Source organism: Rhinolophus hipposideros (assembly GCF_964194185.1).
Source record: "Rhinolophus hipposideros genome assembly, chromosome: 11".
NCBI classification, from domain to species: domain Eukaryota; kingdom Metazoa; phylum Chordata; class Mammalia; order Chiroptera; family Rhinolophidae; genus Rhinolophus; species Rhinolophus hipposideros.
Genome location: NC_138057.1, coordinates 80,872,329 through 80,900,307, shown reverse-complemented (window position 1 = coordinate 80,900,307; position 27,979 = coordinate 80,872,329). Strand labels below are relative to the sequence as shown.

Below are 27,979 nucleotides of genomic sequence, written 5' to 3'. Positions count from 1 at the left end.
CGCTCCTCCCCGCCAGCGCGCGCCCCGCGCCCGGGACGAGGCTGCAGCCGCGCGCGAGCCGCTCGCAGGGCGCCCTCCCCGCGGTCCGAGCCGCGGCCCAGCCGGAGCTGAGAGGCCCCCCCGGGCGCGCAGTCGCCCCGCGCCGGCCCCCGGGGCCTGTGCAGCGCCCGCCTGGCCCGCCCGCCCGGCACGCACCGCAGCGGTGGCCTGGGCACCAGTGGCCGTCACTAGCTGCGCGCTGCCCGAGACGGACACCGGACCGCCCCGTCACGTGCGTCCAAGTCCTCGGCGGGCCGGGGCGCCGCCGTTCCCATGGTGCAAGGTAAGGGCCCGCGCGGGCGCGCGAGTCACGGGCGGAGGGCAGAGGGCGCGGGCGGGAAGCGCCCACTGGGTGCCCACCGCGGCCGGGGCGTCCCCAGCAGCCTGTCCCGGCAGCGCTGCACTGAGAGGTGCCTGGCCCGCCTCACCCGTCCCGTGTCCGGCCCCCTCGAAGTGCAGCCCTGTCAAGGAGGCTGTGGACGGAGACGCAGGTGGGCAGCGAGGGCCCAGGGAGAGACAGGGTCACCCACTGTGCCAAGGGAAACTGGGGAGGGAAAGTTTCAGAGAGGAGCCTGGCCCTCGTTCTCTCTGCTGCCAGGAGCTGGGACCATTTACTGAGGCTTGCCTTCTGCCAGATGCTGTGCTGGGCTCTGGACCTGCGTAATCACTCATTCAGTTGGCAGGATGCCCATGAGAAACGGGGCATTGGCCCTACTTGACAGATGAGGAAACTGAGGCTCAGGGAAGTTTGGTCACTTGTCCAAGGTCACATAGACGTAAGTGGTAGAGCTGGCCTCCGACACACCATCCTCTGCACCCACCACCCACCTCGTGCCCGCATTTGTCTGTTTGAAATCTCTGCTTAAATGGGGAGGGGGAGCCCCAGACTGTCATTTGGTTCTTCCCGCTGGAAATGAAAAGACTCTCTAAACACCAAAAATCCAGGAGAGACTTCCCATCCACACTCCCGGCTCTGCCATCTCACCCCACTCGGTGTCCTGTAGTCCCAAGGCCAGGGACCATGTGGGCCCAAGAGGTCCTGCCACCTTATGTCTCATGGCTGTTCCTGTGGCTACAAGACGACACTCTCCAGGGGCAAGTTCACTGACCTTTCTTAAGGATAAGGGAGCGTCCAGGAAGCCTTAGCCCCAGCGTTGCCCCCTTGGTTGTTCCCCAGGAAGCTGGAGCTCAGGAAAGCCAGAGGGGTCACCCTGCCAGCCTTCCCCCCAGCATTCCCCTCTGCCCAGATCAGGCTCTTAGGGGTTTCAGGCGCAATGAGAACGTCCAGCCCCAAGAAAGTTCAGGCTTGCTAGGAAATCATGTGTGCCCATCCTTCCACCTTCCCCTCTCCCAAGGCCATTGAAAATGGAATCTATGACCAGGGCTCTTCTTACCTACACAGGTGGGTGCAAGCAGCTTCTGGGCTGGGAGGCAGGGTTGACTTTAATCCTTTGCGCACTGACTACAAGCTTTCTAAACTGCTGGGGTGCTGGAACTTGTGAAAAATCTCTCACTCCTGAGTCTGGGCTCAGGCAATGTGGGGTTTTGTACACTCTGCCTTTGGCAGTGGTGTGTTGAGCACCTGCATGATGGAAAAAACAGGGTGACCCTGTGCCCTGAGTCCTGCTGAGTTTCCGTCTCCCCATCCACTGACTTTCCAACGGGGCTGACTGGTCCAGATTCACTTGAAAAGCTTGGAAATGGCCTCCTGAAGGGTTTGGGGGTCTGGGAAGGACCCACAGAATCTCCCAGCCTCAATGACCCCAGATGCAGGGGGTCGGTGTGGGGAGCTCTGGGAGGAGCAGCTGGCCTCCCTGAAGCACCCTGACACTCTCTACTTGGAGCACTGGCACACGGAATTGTCACAGCTTCTCCATGCTTGTCTCTCCAGCAGGGAGGGGACGGCTTTGAGCCCCCAGACATACATTGCTTATGCCAGCACAATCGTGGGACGTGAACAAGGGCACTCAGGGAAATGTAGGCAAGCTGAAGGAGCCAAGACTTATTCCAGTTCTGTCTGCCTTTCTGGGTGACCTTGGACAAGTCACTCTCCCTCCCTAGACCTGTCTCCCATCAGAGAAATGATGGGGCAGATCATGTTATGTCCCTGATGGACCATTACTGCCCTGTTCATCTAAGCCCTGATGGAGGGGTGAGGCTGGGAGGAGCTGCAGTATCAGGGCTGTGTAGAGCGGTTATGAAATCTAGGGGCTGACCTGAGTCCAAGCCCCCAGTCTTGCCAACCCCACTCCGCACTCAGGCGATCACTCTGGTCTTGCATGTTTGGAGGCTGGGTCTCAATTGCCGATTCCTGGTGCTGGTTCTGGGTGAGCCACACAGCCTGGCTGGCCAGGAGGTTTCATGGCACCGGGACCCACTCCCGCCGAGAGGCCTCTGGGCTCCTGGCACGTGGGCCTGCTCCACCGAGTGATGGCAGCAGGATCCAGCAAGGAATAATTACAGCGCTTGGGAGGGGCCAGCGAGCGGGAGAGATTTATTACATCTCAGTAAATTACAGCTGACTCGAGGCTCTCCGGGCAGGAGGCGAGGCAGAGTGGCAGCCGGCCCTTGTCCTGTTCTCTGCGCAGCTCCGACCCTGCCACTCTCCCCGACAGAGCTAGTCCGCATCTGTGCGTCAGTAAAAAGGCAATTTGTGTAGGTGAGAGAGTGGGTTCCGGGCTCCCTTGGGCAAAACACTCGGACTCCTCATGTGTGAAAATGGGCATACTTCTGCCTTCCCCACAGGCACAGGGTGGGCAACTGAGAACCCTCAGCATCTGTTCCCGGGGGCAGCTCCACTGAGGCCATGCGCCTGAGGCTTCTCAGCCTGGCTGTGCTGCTGCGCCTGGAGCTGGCTTTCCCTGTGGGGTCTCTGTCCCTTAGGATTTGCTTCGCAGGGAATTTGACAAGGTCGGTGTCTTCTGCTTTGCCAGCTCCTCTCCTTCCACTGCTGAGCAGAGGGGCTCCTGGGTACGGGTGCTCTTGTCCCCAGCCAGAGCCCTTCGTTCCCTTTGGGACTAGGCCTCTTCCTGACTGGGCTCCAACTGGTAAAGCCTCGCACAGGCCTTACTGGGGCTGCCTGAGGATGGAGGGCACTGCAGGGGGAACGTAAGGGGCCCAGCCGGGAGGGTGGGCTACGCAAGAGCCCAGAACGCAGGCTGAGCTTGGCTTCCAAGCCCGGTGTTGCTCCTTGCCAGCCATGGAACCCTGGGCCTTTGGCTCCTGGGCTGTGAAATGAGGACTGTGGCCCCTCCTTCTCTGGGGGCCTTGGAGGATTAAATACAACCTTGGTGAGGGCCCTGGGGCCTGGGGTGGGGGGTTGTCAGAACAGTCAAGGCCTGTAAGCCCCGGCCAGCAGGTGAGCCACCTCTGGCCTTTAGAGAACACGCTCAGGCTGCAGCGTGGGGGGTGAGATGGAGGCAGGAGGCTGCTGAGTCCAGTGAGAAGTGGGCAGGAACCACTAAACCACTGAGGTCCCTACCTGTGGGGTGATGGGAGACGGCCCAGGACAGAACAAATACCGCTTCTCTAACACTCCTCCGTGGTGCCCACGCAGACGCCCTTCCTGGCCGGAGACAGGAACATGGCTGGACACACAGGAAGGGCCAAGCATAAGCGGTGAGGATACACCCGGGGAGGACGTGGGCCTCAAGGAGAACTTTCTGTTCCAGCATCAACCAAGTGTCAGAACTGCTGATCTCACCTGGCTAACGTGACTGTCTGTCACCTGAACAAGCTCCCAGCCCAGTTCGGGGGAGTTCCTTGGGAGTGGGCCCTGGCCGGGCCTGGCCAGTCCCCTGCACCACTGTGCTTGGCTTTCCCAGGTGGCAGACGTGGGAGAAGGTGGGGCCAGCTGGGAGCCCTAGGCGGATTCTGGTCAAGGCCTGGGGCACGGGTCCCAGAACAAGCAGGCTCCCAGGACTGCGGCCTCGGCCACCATCTTCCCTGGCTGCTGAGGACAGGTCAGTAGTGTGGCCGAGTGGAATGAGAGCACAGCCTTTGGGGCCGTTCAGAGCCATGTCTAGGTCCAAGCCGTGTGTCTCCAGTGAAGTTACTTAGCCTCTCTGTGCCTCAGGTTTTTCATTCGTAAAATGACAATAATACCATCCATCTCGTGGGATGTGCCTGCCAGCTTACTCCTCAGCTGGATGACTGGTGACAGGAGTCTGTGCACTGCTGGGCCTTAGGAAAAAACCGCTCTCCCAGGCCAGGTCCACCCCGGGGCTGGTGTTCCCTTCCTGGCTTAGCCACAGAATGGCTTTGGGCCTGCCCCTGACAGGCAGGCACAGCCCACACTGTGGGACCACCCTGGCTTCCTGACTGCCACCTGCATCTCAGTGCTTGCCAGCCAGGTCCACGGTTTCTGTCTGCAACAGCAGTGGCAAAGGTGGCCCCTCCTAGGTGACACTGCCAGGCTGACCCTGCCTGGCAGCTGGCCTGGGTTCAGGCCCTGGATCCCCGGTGAGTAGTCCTTTATTGTTATTAGTTGCTATCTTTAGTTGCACAAATCATATAAGCTTAAGTTTGGAACAGAGCTACTCCAGGTGTGGTCTGCAGACCAGCACCCCTGAGAAGTTGCTGGAAATGCAGGTTGTCAGGCCGCTGCCAGACCTTCTGCTTTCACAAGCTCCCAGGTAATTCTTGTGCTCAGTGAAGTTTGAGACACACTCTTCTAGAAAACACACCCTACACCAAAGCAGGAAAATGGGTCTGCCTGCAGAAAGCTAGCATACAGGGCTTTGTCTCCTTTGTACTACTAATATTTTTAATTCATACATACGAAATTTTAATATATATTAAAAGGTTTTTGTAAATAAAATAAATGCATGCTTACTGTAAAAGAAAAGTCAAGCAATCCAGCGTTGTTTGTGGTTCACAAAGTGGAAACCCCGGTTTCCTGCTGTGCCCAACTCCTAGCACTTAGCTGTCAGTCATTTGCTTATGGGCCACGCCAGCACCAGGGCCCTCTGAGTGTGTTCCTGCCTTGTCCTTTGATCAGCAGATGTTGCTGTCCCTCCACATCAGCACCTACACTCCCATTTGTTTCCCCGACCCACGTTAGTAACCAGGCAGGTAGGTCAGCCTGGGTTTTCACTTATGCTGTGTGGCTTTCATAGATTTGTTCAATGGCGTGACCCCCACAGGGGGAAGAGGGGGGAGGGAGGATGGACATGCGCTTGTGGATAGAATGCAAGGGCCATTCTCGGAGGATTGAAACACGGGTGTGAGGTGGGAAGTGTCCCAGATTTGGAGGAAGATAGATACGCCACGGGCCGTGACAGTCAGGGAAGGCTTCCTGGAGGTGGAGCTTGAGCTAAGCCCTGAAGGAAGAGTAGGGAGTGGAGAGGAGCAGGCATGGTGGAGAGATGGGGCATTTCTGCCACTGCTGAGATGTGGGCCACCTGTTGACTTTGGCTGATAACCTGTGGCCCCCTGAAGATGCCCCAACCATTGCCACCTCTCTGCTCTGTGAGGATGGGGAGAGACCCAGCAGGGCCTTCCCAGGGGTCTCATCGGCTTTGAGCTTCATTCTGTGCTGCGATTCGGGTTGGTTTCCCCACGTGTCGCTCCCCCTCTCATCCTGTGGTCCCTCTGCCAGGCTTACAAAGGCTCACCCTGCCCCGGGTGCTGCAGACAAGCAAGGGACCCACTGCAGAGCCCCTACCCCGCCTGCTGGCCCTGTCTCGACTCGCCAGATGGGTCTGCAGTTCCTGCCAGCATATCCCCCTTGAGTTAGCTCCCATTATTTTGCCAAGAATGATATGAGGCAGGAAATGAAAGGCTGGGGCTGTGGGGACGTGGGATACGGGGAAGCATGGAACCCAGCAGCAAGGTCCCAGAGAAGGCCACCAGGACCACCATTAGCTCATCGGGGACACGTGTCCAGGGCCTCGCCTCACCATGTTGGAAATGTCTTGTCTGCACTGTTTTCCAAACTCTTCTACTTGGCATCGGCAAGTGCCCTCTCCTTCGATACATGTGGGAACTTCTCTAAGACAAAGCAAAGATGCTTGTTCGTCCCATTGGAAGGCACGTGCACCGTCCACATGCTTGTTCTCCTCAGGGAGACCTCCACCCCCGCCTGCCACGGCTCCTGGAGCCCAGCAGACCCACTGGCTTCAAGGAGGACCTACATCTGGATCCCGAAACCACACATCTTCTCCTGTCAGTATCTGCCCTTGAAACATTGCAAAACCAGCAGTGGCTCTGAGAGGCCTGGGTCTGGGATATGAGACCCAATCCTGGGTCAAAGGAGGACAGTGAAAAGAGTCTAATATTTCACCAGAAAAACAGCAGCTTCTCGCTAATGGTCAACCTGCGAGCTGCTGGTATTTACCGGTGTGCAGAGTGTGTTTGGTGAAAACACTCATGATACAGAAGGCTCCTAGCTCAGTGCAAACCCATGTACAAAATTAAAAATGCAGTCAACTTTAATTTTACCTTCATGGAACTCCCCACACGAGAATTCTCTCTAATGACTAAACATTTCTATTTTTATTTTATTTTATTTTATTATTATTTTGGTTTTACGACACGTGTTGAATAATCACTTCTGGGGTCGATTTTGTCGCCACTGTGGTGTACCTTGCTTTTTGCCATGCGCCCTTTGCTTCTCGGGTCATCTGTGTCGGCAAACCCGAGACGTGAGGGTAGGAGAGGGCAAGGTGGGCAGGAGGCATGGGGGCAGGCGGACAGGAGACCGGCAGAATGCTGTGAACAGGCACAAGGACCCCACAGCTCAGCCCGAGTCAGACTCCTCCCAGCTGGTGAGCTTAGGCGTGTTCCTGAACCTCTCTGTGCCCTCGTTTGCAGGACACACAGGACAGCTGTACCCTCCTGCAGGGTGAGGACTTCACCCAGGGACGACCGATACCCAGTACTAGCATGGCAAGTACTAGCATGGCAGTACTGCCACTAGTGCTAGAATCTGGGCTCCCTGGGCACAGTGGGTGGCAGGGCCTGTGGGATGGCTCCTGTGCTGGAACTCAGGGTCCCTGCAGCTGGCGGGAGATGTCCTGCTTAAAACCTGTCCCAGCTGAGGATAGGACCAGCTACCTGGTGCTGCCCAGATGACCCTGCCTGGAGCAGACCCTGCCAACCCCCACCCCAACCTCGTCCCTCACCATGCCCCTGCAGGCAGGCTTCCTTCCCATTCTGGAACACTCCCAGAGCCTTCCTCCCTGCTGTCCTCCTGCCTACTCTGCTTTCTGCCTGAAAGTTCTCTCCTGGCTATTGCCATTCAGGGACGCGTCCCTAACCCCATGCCACCTCTCTGGGAGGTCAGCCGCTTGACACACTCTCAGGCCACTGTTAATGCTGGGCTCTGTGACTCATCCCCACTGGTCTCCGTCTGCAGCCCAGGACAGGGAGTCCCTTGAGGACAGCACTTGTTGGTCCTGTTCAGCGCTGAGCCCCGCCTCCAGCCCCACCCCCAGCCCCACCCCAAGCACTCAGGCAGGGCCACATGGTAGATATTTGTCAGGGGGCTGGAAGTGTTTGTGCCATTCTAAGGGCCAGCGTCTTCTGCCCGGGGGTGTAGTGGCCTCAGCCAGCCTCTTCCTGGATGGAGACAACCCACAGTTAGAGCCACAAACGGTATCTGCTTTGCTATTCGGGTGACCCCTGCAAACATTCAGAACCTCCTCAGGAAGGAAGGAGCTCGGAGTGTTCAGAACAGGAAATCAGCTGGCGTGGCAGGAGGACAGCCATTTGCACGGAGGTCAGTGGGGGGCGGCAGGGTCTGTCCGGGCAGCGCCCGTCCTTTCCCAGCTGTAGGAATTTCATCATCGGAGGGCAGCTCCAGGGCTGGCGGTCTCCTTGGGCCAGGCCTCAGCTCTTGGCCAGGCCTCAGGGCTTCCTGCTGCCATCCTTCATTGACGAAACTACTGGTTTTGAAAAGATCATTTAATCTGCGAGACGGGCCCTTTCAACAACACGCCTACACTCACTTAAAAATGGCTGAGTCCAATTTTTTTAAAGAAAAATTGATGTAAAACAAATGTCTCCAGGCGGCGTCCTTGCTGAAGTCTGGGCCACCAAAGACTGCTCAGGGAGGGTAAGTCGCCCCCAGAAGCTGACAAAGGAGTCACTGAATCAGCTGCAGGGGCGGAGCCTGGCAGAGAGCGCAGAGGCCAGGCAAGAGTGCCCTTAGCAGCCCCCGTGCCCAAGGCAGGCCCGGCGGGCAATCGAGCTCCATCAACTATGTCAGATGAATGAAAGAAATGTGCGTGAGCGAGGGGTGAGGGCTGGACTAGTGGTTGACAGCTGCCCTTTGAGGCCTCTGCCCCCAGGATGTTGTGGGCACAGGCAGGTGGGGCCCCCCTTGGGGTCCTCGTGGTTTGTACTTGGGAGAGACCTTGGGGTGACTCCAGGAAGGAGCAGAAAGCCTGCAATTTGGCTGGGAGCCAGATGTGGTACACCCTCCTGCCATCCCAGGGGAAAATTGGGGATCCCACCACTCGGGTTGACTGTCGTGACTGAATTGTGATTTCAAGAGGAAACAGTTCCATTAGTGTTTCATTGGGCAGGTGATTAGAACATTGTGGGGACAGAGCCCCAGAGAGCAGTTTCCAGGCTCTCGGCCTCAGGTGGAAAGGTGCTGGCTCGGGTAGTAGATGGCCATCAGCTGTGACTAGTTGGCCATCAGCTGTGACTAGTTGGCCGTCAGCTGTTACCGGTTAGCCATTGGCCACTAATATAACTGCCGTGGCTGAGCTAGCAAGCGCGGATTAGTTAGCAAGTGGGGTTGGTTGGCAGAGAGCGGGCGGCAGGTTGTGGATCGTGTGGCTCCTGCTTCCTGTGTCTCCAGCCCAGCCGCCAGCGAGAATATAGTGGTGTGACTCCCCTACCTATGGCTCCATGGGTGTCCCTTTTTGGCCTCACCATGTCCTGCGTTCTTATGCAGGGAGCTGGAGCTGAGACCCCGCATGGGTCCTCGCATGACAACCATTTACATCCAAAGTCCCTTCCAGACCTAAGAGAAGAGATTTGGGGGAGTCTTAGATTCTAAGTGTCACGTGGGGTGTCATGTGGGGTCTCAGCTCCCACTCCCCACATAAGGACGCAGGGCATGGTGAGGCCCAAAAGGAACACCCACGAAGCCATAGGTAGGGGAGTCACACCACTGTAGTCTCACTGGAGGCTGGATTCACATGACATGCGACCTGCTGTCTGCTTTGCTGCCAACCGACTAACGACTCCTCGACTCCACCACAGCGGCGGCAGTTATGTCAGTGGCCAATGGCTCAAGGGTTACAGCTGATGGCCAACTAGCCACAGCCGATGGCCATCTACTACCCGAGCCAGCACCTTTCCACCTGAGGCCGAGAGCCTGGAAACTGCTCTCTGGGGCTCTGTCCCCACACTAAGCAACCATCGTTGGGATGGTCTATGGGGCATTGAGGTTCTGGGAGTCCATGGTCCCACCACCTTAGATGGACCTCTCCTCCACAAGCTCCATGGGTTCTCGGGCTGTCAGCCCATCCTTTCACCCTTTGCCCCCCCATCCCTACCCCCACTACAAACCTACCTAAAAGCCCCAGAGCACAAGCTGGACCTGCTTTAAATGAGGTGCACTGATCTCAGGCTGTTTGACTTACCTTTGCCCCTGCTCACCTGCTCTTCATTCACCATCAGCAACACACACACACACGCTCGTGTGCATACATACGTACACACACAGTTCTCTGCCTGAATTCAACAGAGCAGGGCTGGTCCTGACCCACCTCCATCTCCCTGGGCTGTCTCCAGCTGGGGCAGGAATTCAGGGCTTCCCAGTTTGTGCTGTGCAGCCTGAGGAGGTGACACAGACAGAAGTCCTGGGGACTGGACACGGTGACCACCAGCCAGGATTTTCACTTCACCGACCTGCTGTTTCCTGGTGAACCCAGCCCCTGGTCCTGGGTGCCCATCTGTGAATGAGGATAAAGACTCCTGTCTCCCTAACTCACTCTGGGGAGAAGCTGTACCTGAAAAGTCAGCTTATAGTAGACAGTTGTAAAGACACTGGTGTTATTCTAAATAGCCATTGAAATCACTCCTGGGGGACAGTCGGGAGGGGCAGCTGACATTTCTTGCTGTTTCACTCCTTCCTTTCTTGCTTTCCTCCCTCCCTCCAGTCCAGTAGCCAGATGCCTTGTTCCTGGGCAGAAAGTGCCCTAATCTCTTGGGTTAAGGAGAGCCCCACCTCCTCACCTCAGCCCACGCAGCTTACATCTATAGCCATGGAAAATGCCCGTTACCTTGTAAACAGCTAAAATATAGGTAGTTTTTGGTTTGTTGTTTTTAAAAACATTACGTGGATTTCTCTTTTCCTTTCACACTCCTGTGGGGGTAGGTGAGGTGAGTACAGATGTGAGGTTGTCGTGAGGACCATGCCTTCCACTCGCAGTCCCTGTGCGCATTCTGCAGGTTCTGGGTCCAAGAAGTTGGGGTTCCTGGTGGGGAAAGCCCTTGAAGGGCCATTGTCCACTTGACCTGGGCCTCCCCCAAGACCAGCTGGACTCCACCCAGGCCCCCATGGGCACAGTACTTCCCAGCTGGCTCCCCAGCCCACTGCTGAGCTTGGGCCACTGGGGACCCAAACCCAAGGAGAAAATAAGAATGTGCCAGGGACAGCTCCAAGCAGGGTACCTGGCAAGGAGCTGAGCTGCACTCCAGGACTTTATAGCCAAGAAGGGGAGACAATAAGCCTGCTTTTTTAATTCACCTTAATTTTGGAAAGATTTTTTTTTGCTGGATAGAAAATTCTAGGTTGGTGTATTTTTCAGTACTTTAAAGATGCTGCCCCACTGTCCCCTGGCTTTCATTGTTTCCAACGCGAAGTCTGCTGTCATTCTTACCTTGGTTGCTTTGCACGTCAGGTGCCCTTTTTTCTATTTGGGTTTTTTTTTTTTTCCTTTTATCACTGGTTTTAAACAATTTGATGATAATTTTCCTTGGTGTTGTTTTCTTTATTTGTGTGTGTGTGTGTGTTTGTGGTTTGTTGAATGTTTTGGACCAGTGGGTCTATATTTTTCATCCAATTTGGAAAATTTTCAGCCAATATTTCTTCTACACATTTTTCTGCAACCCTCTTTCTTTGGGGGTTCCAATTACACATATATTAGGCCACTGGAAGTTTCCCACATCCCACTGAAGTTCTACTTACTTATATATGTTTTCTTGTTTCATTTTAAGTCATTTCTATTGTCGTCTTTAAGTTCATTTATCTTTTATTCTTCAATACCTGATTGGATATTAATCCCATCCAGTGTATTTTTCATCTTGGACATTGTAGCTGTTTTATTTCTAGAAATTTCATTTGGTTCTTTTTAACATCTTCTGTGTTTCTCCTTAATTTTTCCTCCAGTGTTTGGAACATGTGGGCGACAGTTATAATAACTATTTTAACGTCCTTGTCTCCTAATCTGTCATCTGTGCCATTTCTGGGTTAGTTTCAATTGAATAATTTTTTGTCTTTGTTAGGGATTGTGCATTTCTGCTCGTTTGCATGCCAGGTAACTTTCTACTGAATGCCAGACGTTGTGAATTTCACCTGCTGGGTGCTGGACGCCTGTACATATTTGTGGGCTTTGTTCCGGCACACAGTTGTCACTTGGAAACAGTTGATTCTTTCAGCTCTAGCTGTTAGGATTTGTTAGGCCAAACCAGAGCAGCACTCAGAGTACTCTCCCCAGTGCTCCATGAGTGATGAGGGGAGCAGGAATTACTCCTGAACCTGTGTGAGCTTCGAGTATTGCTCCCTCGAATCCTTTCCAGTGGCTCTTTCTCTGACCTCAGGTAGACTCAGTGTGCGTCCACAGGCGAGGACAAACAATCTGGAAAGCGTTTCAGGAAGGAAGGGGCACCAAGCTGCAGCAGGTGCGGAGATCAGGACCTGGGCTCTGGGAAGGCTGTTCAGGTGCAAACAGACTCTGCTGTGCAGCCAGGTCTCCGCTGACCTCGCGGTGCCCTTTGCTCCTCCTGCTCTTATGCTCCAGCTCCTGGGGCCCACCTTTTTCTCCCTGTGCCCGGGTCTTTGCATATATTGTTTTCTCTGTGCTCTGCTGTTTCCCATTCTCCCCTTCTTGTCCTTCAGGTCTCAGAATCCAGGTCAGTCTCTCAAGGTCACCTCTCCCAGCTGCCATCCCCGCACAAGCACCCTGCATGGTCCCTCCTTATGCCCCATCTGTGTTCCCCCACAAGACTGAAACCTGCAAAGGCAGGGACGCAGAGCAGAAACTGGGATGCAGTAGGAGCTCAGTGAATATTTGCTGTAGAATTGTTGATAAATTATAAATGCCTTGTGCATAATACGGACAGTGAGTGCTCCTAGAGCCCAGAAGAGGGAGCTGTGTCCAGAGGCTGGGGATCAGGAAAGGCTTGCTCAAGGAGCATGCCATCTGATAGCCAGGGATTTCAATAAGCAAAACTGGGAGGGAGTTCATGATCCATAGAATGCCACCAGCAGAGGCCCAGAAACAAGACAAGGCAAAGTTTGTTGTTAGGAGGTCCGGGGACAAACCTCTTAGCCAGACCTGTTTGCGGAGCATTGCAGGCATAGTAAATGTAAGGCTGGAACAGTGAATCGGGGACAAGTGTGGAGGGCTGGGAACACCAGCGAGTCTCAGGCCTCCACCAGGAGTCATGCTCAGAGCTGTGTTCCGGAGGGACGCTTGGGTGGAGGGACGCTTGGGTGGACTGCTTGGGGGTGATGGGGAGAACCATGCCTCTGCATGTGCTGACATAAAAAGGAAAATACACTGCAGCACAGACTACACGGAATGATCGCATTTTGTTAAAAAGTAATTGAAATAACACCTGTTACCACACTCATAGAAACAGCCCCCAGCTCTCCAGCCCCCATCCCACCCAGAACGGTTCACCATTCATCTCTTTAGAGACTTGTACTGAGCGCCTTGAGCTGGTGACAGAGGGCGGGCATGGCCAAATGGGCCCTGACGCAGAGCTCACAGCCTGAGAGAAGGGACGTCACAGACTTCCAAGTGGAAATATCAAGGAGAGAGGTCAGTGAGACTCTGTCATCTCCAGATATGAGCAGCGTTCATGGCTCTGGGCCAGAAGTGTGCATCTGGCCTGCCAACAGCTCTGCTTCCTGAGGGCCAGGGGGGCCCATTCATTGCTATGTCCTCAGTGCAGCACAGAGCTTCGCACCCTGCTGGCATTCAGTAGATGCTTCTGGAAAGGGGGATGGGGGAGGGGAAAGGACGGCTGGAGACTGGTGCCCATGCAGAGAATGCCTATGAGAATTAAGTAAAATACTGAGGGCAGCGCCCTTAGCTCGGGACGTACTATATGCTGAATAAACGAATCCGGACCCAGCACTCCCTCCTGTGTGCTTTCCAGGCCCTGAGCCTGGACCGGGAGCTGCGCTCAGTTCTTGGAAAAGGAAATTGAAAAGAAAAAAAGAAAAAAAAGTGGTCAAGCAACAGAAAAGGTTTTGAAAACCCAATTTCTGCCCATTGTTCTTTTTAGGGGACAGAAAAAGCCAGCCCTGTGTGCCGCTGAGCTGGGGCTCGCCCAGGGGTCTCAAGCTCCAGCTTCCCACTCGTTTCCTGACATACGGCCTGTAGACTGCAGCCCCAGAAAGTTCTTGAATGGTCCACCTCTTCTGCCTTCCTTCTGACAGGGACCCCACGCTGGCCTGGCCTTCAGCTCTGGGCCTGGCCCCCACCAGCCCAAGAGACATTGGGGGGCAGGCAGATATGGGAGGTGGGCGTCAGAGGGCCAGGTGCCGTCCCTTCCCTTCCTTCTCAGGGCCTGTACAGTGCAAAGGGACTGTACAAAAGGGACCCCAACTCAATTCACTCCACCCCTATTTCACAGCCCCCTGTGTCCCTGCACTGTACTGACTCCTGATGGTGGGAGGACCACAGAAACGTGGCAAAGCAGGTTCTTGCCTCCACAGGGCTTATAGTCTGATGGGGGCCCCCTGACCCTCCCACCTACATGCAAGCTGGGACAGGAAAAGACAGACGCCCCCAGCTTTGGGGTGGCACACCCAAGTTCATCCCTGCTCCCCACCCCTGACCGTGTGACCCTAGGTGCAGCCCTCTGGCTCTGCTTCCTTGTCTGTAAAATGAAGTGATGATACCCTGCTCAGGCTCTCCTGGGGATTAAAGATAGTGAGGGTTCACGCTCTGCCTGGCACAGGTGGTGCTCCAGACAGGATGATGCACTTACTACTATTGTGAGGTTCTGGGGAGCCACCCAGGTGTTTGAAGGAGGCAGCAGCCTGTCCAGACACCCCGTGGGGCAGCATGGGCAGGAGGGCAGGGGAGGAACCCCTGGTCTTGGCGTTGCCCAAGTAACCTCTGTATGAAGATCTGTATGAAGAGTGGATTTCTCGACTGTGTTGGAGTCACCAACCTCAGTAGTTGGGAGGGGCCTGCCAGAGAGATGGGTGTGACCTGTGAGAGAGCGGTGTGAACTGTGAGCTTTTTTTTTTTTTAAAGATTTTATTGGGGAAGGGGAACAGGACTTTATTGGGGAACAGTATGTACTTCTGGGACATTTCCAAGTCAAGTTGTTGTCCCTTCAGTCTTAGTTGTGGAGGGTGCAGCTCAGCTCCAGGTCCAGTTGCCGTTGTTAGTTGCAGGGAGCACAGCCCACCATCCCTTGCGGGAGTCGAAGAGTCGAACCGGCAACCTTGTGGTTGAGAGCCTGTGCTCCAACCAACTGAGCCATCTGGCCACCTAGAAGCTGAGCGGCAGCTCATTGACTTCATTCTAATTGCAGAGGGCGCAGCTCGCTGGCCCATGTGGGAATCGAACCGTTGCCCAGAGCTCGCCCTCTAACCAACTGTAAAATGAAGTGATGATACCCTGCTCAGGCTCTCCTGGGGATTAAAGATAGCTCGCCCTCTAACCAACTGAGCCCGGGCAAAGTCCCGTTGCCCAGAGCTCGCCCTCTAACCAACTGAGCCACTCGTCTGCCCTGAACTGTGAACTTTTGCACAGACGTGTACATTTATTTCAGACCACAAGGAGGTCAGACAGGAGAGGTCTGGGTTTGCTAGGGCCCCAGGACCAGACACTATGATTTCAGTGGCCAGAAACTGGGTGCCTTGCCCTCCTCCCATCCCCCCTCACACCACCACCTTGGGGCCCGTAGGGGCAGTTCAGACTCACTCTGGCAGACTTCTGGTGTCAGCCCGGGCCAGGCTCCTTCTCTGAGGGGCACAGCTATCCGGCCTCCACAGAGCCGGGGAATCCAGCCTCGATTGACCACACACCTAGCTATACCCCAAGCATCCACTCCTCTGGGCAGGCAGGGCAGTGAGCAGAGCCAGGGGTTCCAGGCCTGACAGCAGCAATGACAACTTGGGCTTTAACTTTGGAGCAGGTTCTGAAGGGCATGAACGGCCTGGCAGCTTGCCTCACAAAAGAGCCCTATGGGCTGAGCTGCCCACTGGCATAACCAGGGTTGGGGACCTCTCAGGCACTGCCTGCTGCTCCAGAGGACCAGGGAGACCCCAGGTGGCTTTGGCACAGCTCCTTGACAGAGGCCAGGAGGGGCTCCTCCCGCCACGCTCTGAAGTTCCTGAGGATGGGGAGAGTGGCTGCCTGGGACTGTGTTAGAGGGGCCAGGAAAGCCACCCAGCTGGGGGTGCCCGCTTTCCTCAGGCAGTGGGGAAGCTGAGCCTCCCGGCCAGCCTGGGTGGGCTAAATCCCTACTTCCTCCAGTTTCCTGGCCATGGCCTAGGGCCTTCTGGTCACCCAGGCCCTGGAGTCTGCCCGAATCCTCTCCTCCCAGCCCACAGAGCTGTGGGCTGATTAACTCCAGCCACATCCATGGTGAGTTGGGTAGGGTCCCAAAGACACGGCGTCCATCCGATCGAGTTTCTGCCTGCTGGGTGGGTTGTTTCACTCTTCTAGCCTCAGTTTACCCCTAGAGTATGGAGGTGGAATAATCTTGCAAAGAGAGGCATCTGAGCCCTACTCCCCATATGGCCTGGGGCGTGTGGGTGTGTCCAGGTGGGTGGCTCCCTGTTCTTCCCTGGGAAAGTCAGGCCACCCTTGGGGTGTCATGGGGTGAAATGAGATTAACGTAGATGGCCCCAGCACTGTGCCATGGCTGCCGCTGTTCTTATTAACCCTGACACTGAACTGAAGCCCAGAGAGAGAAGGAGCCTGTCCCTCCCCATCATACCCAGCCTGCCTCCCTACCCGCTCCCCTGGTCCAGCTAAGAAACTTTGTTCATTCTTTAAGAGCTCAGAGACCCCCACTGTGAACGGGTCATTCAGTGCAGGCCGAGCACCCACTGTGTGCCCTGCTCTGGGCTGGGCAGCGGGAACAGAGCAGTGAACCACAGGCAAGCCCTGCTCTCACAGCGCAGACCTGAGGGGCTCTTCAGCGGGGGCCTGGGGAGAGCTTCCGGAAGTCCGGGAACCCTGAAATGCCTGGAAAAAATGACACGGCCCCTGTGTGCTTTCTGGGGGTCCCTCAAGGACTCCAAATCACAGAGGGGGCTGGCCCAGGGCATCCGTGGTGTTTCCTGAACAACAGCTCCCCAGCCTTACTCAGCCTACCTGGCAGCACTGATCCCCATGTTTAAGCATTCTCTGGCCTCGGACCTGAGGGAGCCACAGGCCTGGCTCGCTGCCCCGCCCCCAGGCACCTGGTCGGCCCTCGGTCTGAGGAGCCCTGTGCTCTCGGGGCTGAGCCGAGCTGGGTTGAGCCTGGACCCTGGACCCTGGAGCCTGGAGGCAGACGCTCTGCTCTGCTCTGGGTGCCGGTGGAAACTGCCTCTCGGTCCCCAGGCTCGGCTCCCGCCGCCCCACCCCCAGCCAGGCTCTGGATAATATCGAGACCAGCCGCAGCGCTGCTGAGCACTTACCCGTCTATTTATGACCAAGTGCAGGAATCTGGGAGCCCGTGGAGCGTGAAATGAGGAACAAATGTGGAGCAGGTCTAGACAGGAACTCTGCGTGGCTCTCACTCCTGCGCACGGCGGGGCCTTGGGCTTCCAGGTAGCAGGAGCGCTCAGAACCAGACAGATGTGTTTGTGGAGGAAAAGGCATGCTGGCTTTCTGTAAGCCCTCAACTAGACACGGGGTGGGGAAGGGCTGATGGGAGGCAGCAAACCTGGCCAACGGATATTAGCCACTCTGCTCCCCAGCCTTGGTTTCCCCATCCGCAAATGAGCTGAACCACCATCCTTTGGATGGAAGGGCTGCTTGTTAAGCAAACAGATTTCCGGGGCCCACTCAGACCCACTGAGGTCTGGGCATCTGTGTTTTACAGGGCAGCCACACCCGCATTGAGGGCACCATGAGTTTGGAAGTTGCTGGGGTAGTAGATGAGCCAGAGGCCTGGCCAGTGCAGAGGTTGGCTTCTCCTTGGGCATCTCTGGTAAACAGAGCTTTCATTAAGCATCGCCGTGTGCCCTGCACTGTGCAAGATACTGACGGGGTGGGGACAGGGGACCAAGAAGACTTGGTCCTCAAGGTCTTCAGGGCAGGGAGGAGTGGATGGAGCAAGAGGAACAGGAAAATGGAAGAGTCTGAAACTACGTGCAGGATACGTGGTCCAGATGGAGCCACGCAGGAGTCTTCTGCCAGGGCAGGGGGCTCTGAGGGGGGAGGCAGGTGGAGGGCTGACGTCTGGCTGTGCTGCCAGGTGTTTCCTGCTCCCCGCCCCCAGCACCATGCCATTTGGTCCTCATGCCACAGGAGACACCTGGAGCTCATAAAGAGGCTGGCTCCCCCACCCTCCCAGGAGACGCAGGGCTATCAGCAGGGGACTCCTCACAGACTATAGCGGTGGGGTGGGGTGTACAGAGGGGCCCAATCTCACAGCCTGTCCCTGTAAAAACCAGGGGTAGGGACAGGGAAGCAAAGCTGTTTATAAAGCTTTAAAACTCTTTATGGTCCCAGGGGGCACATTAGCAATTCAGCGAGATACTTGCCAAATTGTCTTGGATGGCAGTGCGCAGGCGGGCTCCACCAGGCTGTCCCTGGGCCTGCCGGCATCTCTCTGCCGGCCAGCCTTTACCTGTGCTGTTCCTCCACCCACAGCCCTCTCCTTCCTCTCTCAGCCCAGCCAGTTGGACGGCCATCCCTGCAGGACAGCTCAGAAGCCTCCTCCTCCAGGAAGCAGCCCGTTGGCCTTCCCAAAGCCATACCACCCTGTCTATCCCTGAGCCTCAAAGTGCTTGCTTCATTGGTCTCTTGGTCACTCAGCATAGCCACTCTCAGCCTGGCTTCCCTCTAAGCTCCCGGGAAAGCACGCATCCAAGCGTTTGCAGCCCTTCCCTTCTTAGCCCACCCTGTGGGATGCTATCTTGATTCATTGCTTGGACCAGCAACTGGCATTGTTTTACATTCGTGAACCTCGTACTATCATGCATCTTGATCATCTGGATCCTTCACAGGCAGGGATGGTTAAGGATACAAACTTACGTCCTTCAAGTCCTGAGCTGGCAGGAATTGGTTGTCTAAATCCTGCCATTCCCATATTACAGATGAGGAAACTGAGGCCCAGAGAGAGGCCTGTGGCCCAGGGTTGCCAGTGAGTGTATGGCAGGATGTTTCCCCACCTGCCCGCCCTCTTAAGCAGGACACAGACGCCTTGTCATCTTAGTTTCCAGCTGGGCAGAGTCTACAGGCATAAGAAGGAGGTCTGAAAGGCTTAGCGAGGGCAGCAAAGTGTGAGAGTTGGGGAAAGGGGCCTCTAGCCGCGTCTTGTCCACTAATTTGCTATATGAGGTCACGAATGAACCACCCCTCCCAGTCCCCTATACTGGCCTCAGCCTTCCTCCCGACCCCACTTGGAGCTGTGAGACATGGTCTTTCCCAGCACTGGCACTTTGAGCTCCTGTGTATGTGTTAAAGAAATCCAGGAAGTCTTCCTGAAGGAGGGGGCATGCTCTGGGCCCTGATGGTGGGGTGGGCCCTGGAGAACCAGAGGGAAGGGCACCCTGCAGGTGGGACACAGCAAGCGCAGAGGGGTGGCAGGAGGGGGGGCCCAGGGAGGCCGTGTTGCTCTCAGGGGCCATTCAGAGTTAACTGAGGGCTGATGTCAGGCCGTGGCGCGAGTGTCTGCTGGCCGGGCCTTGCCCGGGACCGGCGCCTGTTGCGGACGTTGTTGCCCCTGGGCGTGCATGTATCTGCAGAGCGAGGCTGACACGCTCCAGCTGGACGGGGCCCGGGTGTCGGAGCCGTGGCTGCTGACAGCCCTGGGCGCCTGGCCTGCGCCGGCACCCTCCCCGTCACGCCGCCAGGCTGCCTGCCGCTGGAGGCCCCCCCAGCCCAGAGCCAGGAGCGAGGGGCTGTCTGTATCTCAGACCTGGGAGGAGGCTGTGTGGCCTCTCCCAGCACCCTCAGGGACTTGGGGGTTTAGACCCAGAGAGGGACACAGATATTCACAGGAGCAGTCTGAGCACAGCACCCCTGCCGTCTGGTGAATCCTTGATGTTCTCTCCATTTTGCAGAGGAGGGGACTGAGGCACAGAGAAGCCCTGTTCTTACACTACCTGGAGGCAGACCCAGGCTGGTTCTCAGGGTCCTGCTGGGGTGTCAGGGGAGGCACTGAACTTCCCTGCACAGACTTGAATCCCTGCATGCCCTCAGATTTCTCCCACGCTCAGTGAGTTCCCTCATCGATGAAGTGGAACCATGCTCATCTTTTTGGGTGTAAATAGCAAAAACGCACTCCAGGTGACGTATTCACACAGTCACTGCAGATTTGGGGAGGGAACCGGAAGCTCGTGAGTCAGGACCACAGCCTGCTTTCTCGGGGCACCTGCGTCCGTCCTTTCTCCCTCCTGGACCAGCTCCTCTGATGCTCCTCAACGGGGCTGGAAGTGCCGCCCTGACTGTGGGCTCAGCACCCACGTGTCTCCCCAAGGTCAGTGATCAGCAGGGACTGGCCAGTGTCTAGGTCCCAGTAACATTTCCCAGGAGACAGAGCTGATGGTCCAGCCTGGGCCACACGGTCACCACCCCCCTCAGCAAGCTGTGGTCAGAGAGGTAGTAGTGGAAGGTACAAATGCAGCTGCTAAGCGTGTGGCTCAGGGACAGGACACACAGAGGAGGAGGTGCTGGGCTGGTACCCCAAGCCCTGTCGGCTGCAGTAGTGTGCTCCTACAAAAGTACCGTGGAGTGCAGGGCATGAGACACAGCAGAGACGTGGGGCTCGGCGATTGGGGGAGTGGGACACACGCCTGCCCAGAGCCGTGATGGTATAGCAGACTGGTGCTGGGATCTGGGCACGTCCCCTCTCCTGGCCTCAGTTTGCTCATCTTCAAAGGAGGGGCCCACACCCTGTGGGGTTGGTGTGACGCCTCAGAGAGGGGGCCTGCCTGACAAGCGCTGGACCTCATGATGGGGATCCTGGCCCTGGGAGGCCCTGGATTCCCCACGGCAGGCAATGGGCTTGTGTGACTTTCAGCTGGGATGGGGACCGCTTGCTGGGATGGTGCGCAGGGACCTGATGGGTTGCTGGCTTTGGCTGCATCACTGGAAGTGGCCCTGCCCTTCCCTGAGCCTCAGTTCCCTCGTCTGCAAAGTTGGGGTCCCAATGCCTATTGTACCCTCCACGGCCTCTCTGAAGACTGGGGAGGGCTGCCTGGGGTCCACTCCACTGCCCGCTTTCCGGCCACTCCAAGGCCAGGCTGAGGTGGGTGTGGTGCCCCCTGAGCCCTGCTGGAGGGTAGGGCGTGGGGCAGTCTGGTCGGGTGCTCTGCAGGCGGCTGCCTGCTCTGCTTTGCCTCACCTCAGCGAAGAGCGTGAAACGCATCTGGACAGCAGGCTTGGCCCCTCCCGCCCCAGCGTCCCCCCTCCCGCCGGCTGCCTCATCTGCACAGCCAGCTCCCTGGATCAGGCCCCGGTCAGCCTGCACCCTCGGCATGGCTGGCGGGCCAGCTGGCCTCAGCCGCCCTAGGGGCCAGGGCAGGTCAGAGCTGCCCGGCAGGCCGCCCAGGAATGCAGGGGTCCCGGGCTCCTGCTCTGTCTGTGTGGCCTGCACTGTGTCTTCCTGACTCCGGCCTGTCGGTCAGGCTGGCTGGGTCTGCCTGTCTGCGCCTGTCTGAATTTGGAGCTGTCTGTGAGTCTGTGTCTCCTTGTCTAATTGCTTTGGGTCTATCTGGATCTGCCTTTCTGTCTGTCTGTCTGTCTGTCTGTCTGTCAGGGGTCTGAGCTACCGACCCAGCTTTGCCTGGGCAAGACCCTCCATGTCAGTACATGCCCACGTCCCCTCCATCTGTGTACAGGGGTCCCGCTCGTCCTGACTGGCTGTGCTGTCTCCCAGGCCACTTGGCCCTGGCAGACGCATCTGCAGGGAACCGCTATGCCCCAGCCCGCTCCCAGCACCCCCGCCCCAGCGCAGGGGCTCAGCCTCTCACTCCGGACCTACCAACTGCCAGACCTGGAGTCTCTGAACGAAAACCCCGTCTGTCAGTTATTCTCACACATTCCTGGAAGAGGAAAAATTGGCCCAGATTCCAGCAAGTCTTTGGCAGGTTTAGCAAAAACTTTAGAAACATGCCCACCAAAAGCTCTTCACTGCATATTCCTATAACCACAAAAAGTGGAAAGCTGCACGGATGCCCGTCAGTGGGACCTGGCTGAGTGCGCCGGGCTCCTGCGCACAACACAGCTGGGGGACAGAGTGGGCAGGCTCCATGTGAGGTTCTGCAGGGACCGCTGGGGTACCCATGTACCTGGGAAGATATGCTACATGTAGGGCAGATTTCGAGGTGAAGCGAAGGAATGCAGAAAGTACATGCATAGAGGGGGAAGGAGATGTGTATTGGCTTGTATTTGTAGAATGAAGCAATGGAAGGATAAACCCAGAATTAAAGAAAACTCTTCCCTCTGGGCAGAGTGGGGGAGGGGCAGGGATGGACGCAAGACCTCTCTGAATGCACCTGGTTTTAGGCTCGACTTTGGAACCAAGTATTTATTTTCTACAACTACAAATCAAAATTAAACCAACTTTAAAAAAAAAAAATGAACACTAACTGGATTAAATGAACAGAAGTATTGAGTTGGTGGGAAAAAAAATTGTACGAAGAATTATTTCAAGTGGCCTTGAAGCAGCTTTTTACTCTACAGCCCTAAGGGGATAAGAACAGCAACAAAAATCAAATTCTATTCAGTAGACTTGTTAGTAAAAACACTGGTAATGTTATTTTTCAATTAATATACATAATAGGGACATGCAAATAAGTAATGTAGTGTATGTTATTAGAAAATAAGACTGGTACTGTAAAAGTCATTTAGACATCAACCATTAACAAATGAAAACCCTGAAATCTCTCACTTTAAGTGGAAACATCAGTACGAACTCATGTTTCATTTTCCTCTGGCAAAAAAAAAAAAAAAAAAGTATCCACAGCTCTGGTCACTGCAGAAGACTAGAAGCGATGGCAGCCCAGGGGCAGTGAGCATGTCTGCTGCTCAGACTGTGTTCTCTGCAAACCACTTCCCACTAAGCGATCCAGGGTGTCGCTGAGAAACAATAGGTCCCAGGTCTGGGGTACGATGAGCGGGACACCTTGTGCCGAAAAGCAAAATGTCCTCAAGGATTTGTGAGGGGGTTGCACCTGAATGACACAAGAGCCAACTTGGAGGGGACTCAAAACCCACGGTCCCAATGGGGTCCTTTGAACATCAAAAAGAGTAATGGCTGCAGTGGATTGAAACGCATCAAATACAGAAAAATCAGGAGATCCCGGTGATGCTATAAAACAACCACGAACCTCGCGGGGCACTAACTTATTCTGCAAATTGGTAAGTTAGGGAGTGAGCATGCACGCGTTCCCTCTGCGGACTGTGCCTTAGGATGACCTCTGGGGGTCAGGAAAACTCCTCCGAGAAGACCGGAGCTAATAAATGCGGAAGAAATGATAGCACGTGAAAAGGCAGTATTCACAACCCCTCATGAAACAATGGACTCAGGTAATGATCCCCAGTGGCTGCTAAAACCTTTAGGTGGAAGGTCGAGGGGCTTTACAACAAAAGAAGCGGGCTGACAGCAGCTGCACCCACTGCTTAATCTCAACCTCATGACAGCAGTCCGGGGGCCCTGAGAGTGATGTGACAGGAAGCCAATTCAGAGGACCAGTGGTGATAGAAGAACGTGCTCAATGCCACATGAGGAAACCCAGCCAGCTCGAGTACATGGAAAATTCTATAAGATGAATGACCCAGTTTCCTCTCTAAACACCACGGGGCAGGGAGGGGGTGGACCGTGAGTGGGAACTGAACTGTTCTACAGTCAAAAGAGCCAACCACAGTGGGACCCTGATGTAAACAAACCAACTGTAGAAAGTAATTTTGGAGATGACTGGAGAACGCTAAACACAGACTGGGTTTTTTTTTTTTAAGTCCTCACCTGTCAGATTTTGCCCTGAAGTATTTATGATATGCTCTGGGATTTCCTTTAAAATATTCCAACTGCCCCCCATCCCACCCCCACACCATCCCTCTGCAAAAAAAAAAAAAAAAAAAAAGAAAGCAAAAGGAGCTGTGGGAAACTGAGGCAGTGTGTGTAGAAGCCGGCTTCTTCTGGCTTGTGACAGGTAATGTGCTAACCGTCCAGGAATTCTGCAAGCCTGTCGGTTGTTAACCTTGGTAACTCGAACCAGCCGTGGTGAGAATACCGACAGCTCACACATCAGCAAATGGTACAGGTCAGGATGCTTTCCTTCTGAGAATGGGTTTATCAACACCTGGCTGGAAAAGCTAACAAGAGCGCCGCTGGCGACAGCATTGTTCCTTCTCTCGACTTTTGTTTCTGTGACATTTTCTACAATAAAGAGCTTACAAAGGGTGCCTCCTTAGACCTACCAATCCCACTTCTAAGAATTGACCCTGAAAAAGTCACTGGACTGTAATTCTGTAATTCAAGTGGCTCCAGTTACTTAGCTGTAAAGACGTGTAGTAAAACATTGGCTTCAAAGATATTTTTAAATGTAAGCAGCCTACATATCAAAACGGAGTTGGTTTTCTTTTGAAAGGTGAAAAAGTTCTGGAAATGGGTAGCACAACAGTGTGAATGTACTTTATGCCACTGAACTTTACACTTAAAAATGGTCACGATGGCAAATTTTATGTGACATGCATTTTACCCCACTTAAAATTTTTAAAGAGAAGGGATCAATTATGTTGTACAATGGCATAGGCTTAGAAATTATGTTGCATGATATATGTTCCGTATTCAGTGATACGGAAAAATAAGGATGATTTTGTTAGGTGAAAAATCAGGTTACAGAACCATGTGTTCAGCTGGGCTGCATTTGGGTAAGTTTAAAATGCACGAGCTTGTACAGCCAGGCTGGAAGGACGCCATTCACTGAAAGTGCTAAGCTGAGCACTGAAATACACGCTCACGAAATTGTCACAAACCCCCAGGAGCCAGGGTGGGGACTGTCAGCATCACCTTCCACAGATGTGGAGTGGAAACCGGAGCTGGGAGAGGGAGAGGCAGGGCGGCCAGACCCCTCCTGCCTCCTGCGTGTGCCCTGGGGGATGTTCCTTTCCCTTTTCCACGTGTTTCCTCAGCTGTCTAAACTAGAACGGGTGACTTTGACGCTGAGGAAGCTATAATGCGGTGGGGCTGCTGCTGTGTGTTGCAGGCTGTTGATGGAGAAAGGGGCGGATGACAGCCGGCACGGTGGTCATAACCGGGGGCATCTTGGCGACGGTGATTCTGCTCTGCATCATCGCGGTTCTGTGCTACTGCCGCCTGCAGGTACGGGGGAGGGGCGGGAGCCCCCATGACAGGAAGTTGGACATGGGGCCGGAGTCAGGCTTTGAAGAAGGTGCAAAGCAAACTGCCCTGTGGGGGCCCATTGCCCTGTGGGGGCTCGCCACAGCTGCCTGGCTTACCTAGCCCAGGGCTTCCCAAACACGGAGGCTCCGAGAGGGTAAGGGACTTAGCACACACCTGGCAAGGGGAGAGCAGGGGTGAGCACTTGGGCTGTGCTGCTCATCGCCTGTGCTCTCCCTTCCCCCCACCCACAAACTAGGGCCAGCGGAGGCCCCGTGTCTACCTGAGAGGAGGGAAGGCCTCACGTGCAGGCCAAGGCAGAACCCAGTGCCCATGAACTAAGCTGAGGCCAGACTGCCTGGGCTCGAACGCCAGCCCTGCCACTTTCGGGCTGCCTGACCCCTCTGTGCCTCAGTTTCCCCACCTGCAAAATGGAGATGGTAATTTCACCTGCCTCCCGTTGCTGTGAGAATCCCTCACTGCAGAGCGGTCAGCTCCCTGAGGGAGCTGCCCTTAGGGGCTAGTTACAGGGACACGGGTCTGAGCCAGGCCCATGCCGGGTGGGTGGTGTCGTGAGCGGTGGGGGGCAGCCCGGGGTCACCCGCCCTCTGCCCACAGTACTACTGCTGCAAGAAGGACGAGGAGGACGACGACGAGGAGGAGCCCGACTTCGCCGGGCACCCCAGCCTGCCCCCCCTGCACGCCAACCGCAACCTTGTGCTGACCAACGGGCCTGCACTCTACCCGGCTGCGTCCACATCCTTCAGCCAGAAGTCGCCGCAGGCCCGGGCCCTCTGCCGCAGCTGCTCCTACTACGAGCCGCCCACCTTCTTCCTGCAGGAGCCCGAGGACGAGGGCGTGCCCAATGGCGGGGAACGAGTGACTTACAAGAGCTTCAGCCAGGAGGACACCGAGCTTGCGCCTGCGACCTTCGGGGGCCTGCAGGCACTGAACCCTAACCGCCTCTCGGCCATGCGGGAGGCCTTCTCACGGAGCCGTAGCGTCAGCACCGACGTCTGAGCCGCCATGGAGGGGTCCCCACAGCACGCCAGCCTGGCCCCAGGCCTGGCCCCGAGCTCCTCCCAGCCTTCTTCAAATCCCTGTCATCCCGAGGGCCCCAGGCTTGGGGGACCTTGGGCCCTGCCCTCCAGGAGCTCCAGGGCTCGCTGTAGGGATAAGGCGCAGTGAACGCAGATGTGGCCGGGCTGAGGGTCGCCAGGGCTGGAAGGGAGGCGGGCGTGATGCGACGCAGCACGGGTGAGGACTGCAGAGCACGGCAGGGCTCCTGACGCCACCCTGCCGAGACGACAGGTGTGATGGAAAGTAGCTCCCCTCGCAGCCCCAGCTACGTGGTGGCTGCATGGCCTACACGTGTGGGCCTCAGTCTACCTACCTGGTCAAGGAAGGGTGGCCACCGCGAGGCTCAGGGCCCTGCAGCCAGGCTTCCCTGGCAATTTCTGACCGATTATTCTGTCCCGCCAACCAGAACGGGGGGCCTCTGTCTGCCCCCCACATACACACACACCTCTGGCTTCAGTGCCAGGCGGCTGAGACACAGGTTGAACTGGCCTCTCTGCAGACCCCCCTAGAAGGGACAGTTTCAGGGGTGGATGGGCCTTGGGGATGTACAGCCCCAACTGGCTTTTTGCTGTAAGAGGAAGAGGCCATGTCCAAACCACTTGCTTCGGGAATGTCCACACTACAATACACAGCCTGTTCCTCAGCCCTGACATGGAAGGTAGACGGAGCTGTGGACCAGGGACTAAAAGACCACTAACTCCCCTGAGACCTGGGACAGGCCCTCCCATCCTAGGCCTCAGCCTCCGGGAGCCCTTCAAACTCTGGTCCCCACGGGAGACAGACCGGGGCTCTCCCCCGCCACCTGCTTCTCAGGAGGATCTGGGAGCAAGGTCCTGGCCACACCTGCCCTGCTCCTGCTCTGTGTGAAGACCTTAACTGAGCCCACTCTCCACCAAGCTCCCAGCGGGCCTGGGGCCTCCCCAGGAGCCCACTCTCGGCAACCTCAACCCGGCTGGGGAAATGATGCCCAATGGCCACCCTGGAGAAATGCCCCAAACCCAGGGGTGCCCACTGTGGGGAATGCAGCTCCCGACCCAGGTAGAGGCAGTATGCTCTCTCCAACGCATGGTCCCCAGAGCCCCCTGCCCTCTCCAGGGCTCTCTCTGCCTCTGGGCCCAGCCATGGAGCTCCAGGGTAGGATAAGCTAGCCGTTGTCTCTGCCCAGGAAGATGGACCAAGCTCCCCAGCCACCTGGCTTCCTAAAAAACAAGCTCTGAGGGCAAATGGCCCTTCGTGAGCCCCGTGAGCCACGAGCAGCCTGAGCTGCTTTTACTTGAAAGTGCCACGGAGCTGAGATGGCTGGACTGGACGTGAGTGGAGTTAGTGAAGACTTACTATTTTTAGCAGTCTCCAGTTTTCCCCTCTTCCTCCTTTCTCCTCCTGCCTCAGTTTGGACATGCTAATGGAATTCATCCCGGAGCTTCCCAAAGCTCCACTCACACCTCCCCTTCCTCAGAGTTTGTTTCTGATGCATTAGCTTAGGGGTGGGGGGTGGGGGGCAGGGGGAGGTGAGCGTGAGGAGCTGGCACTGCCTGCGGCTGTTCTGCTCCGGTTTCCTATTTCCTTCGCTGGTCTCTATCCTCTGTATAGATTCATAGACCAAATTGAAATGAAGCACCGTCCACGTGAGTTCACTCAGCTCCACCATGGGGCCTGGGGGAAGCTGCCTGCTCCCTGGGAACAGCAGAAGCCAATAAAACTCCCCTCCAGCCCACCATGCTGCTATCTGCAGGCCACCTGGGACTCCAGACCAGTCTACACTCCTCTCTGGAACTTTCTGGGAAGGGCTATGTCCAGCCCAGTACCAGGTGGAGCCAGCCTTCCCTCTCCAGTCCAGCCCAGGGGGTCAGGGCTCTGCCCAGTGGGGCAGCCACATCAAGCCACGTTCATTTTCGAGTTTCCCAGGGTGGCTGTGTCCATCTCCCAAGACTGGGAACCACTGACCTCTTGGAGAGCTCTTAGAGAGCAGTTGTGGGTGACAGGCTGGGTCACCTGGGGCAAGTGACTGAGGTCTCTGGGCCTCCCGTCTCAGCATCAACACAGAGGGGTGGTTATGATACTAATACAGCTTTTGGGACACGTAAGCGAGGCAGTGCTCACAAAGCACTGGGCACAGAGCCTGGCACACAGTCCATTCACAATA

At 56.1% G+C, this 27,979-nt stretch overlaps 1 protein-coding gene across 1 annotated transcript; it reads left to right on the top strand.

The window, feature by feature from the left end:
* Positions 1-32: 32 nt before the first annotated feature.
* Positions 33-27,979, top strand: FAM163B (family with sequence similarity 163 member B). Its single transcript, XM_081065211.1, has 3 exons — positions 33-322; positions 24,623-24,738; positions 25,375-27,979. Exons 2-3 carry the CDS (start codon positions 24,646-24,648, stop codon positions 25,774-25,776), a joined length of 495 nt encoding a protein of 164 aa, XP_080921337.1. The 5' UTR covers positions 33-322; positions 24,623-24,645; the 3' UTR covers positions 25,777-27,979.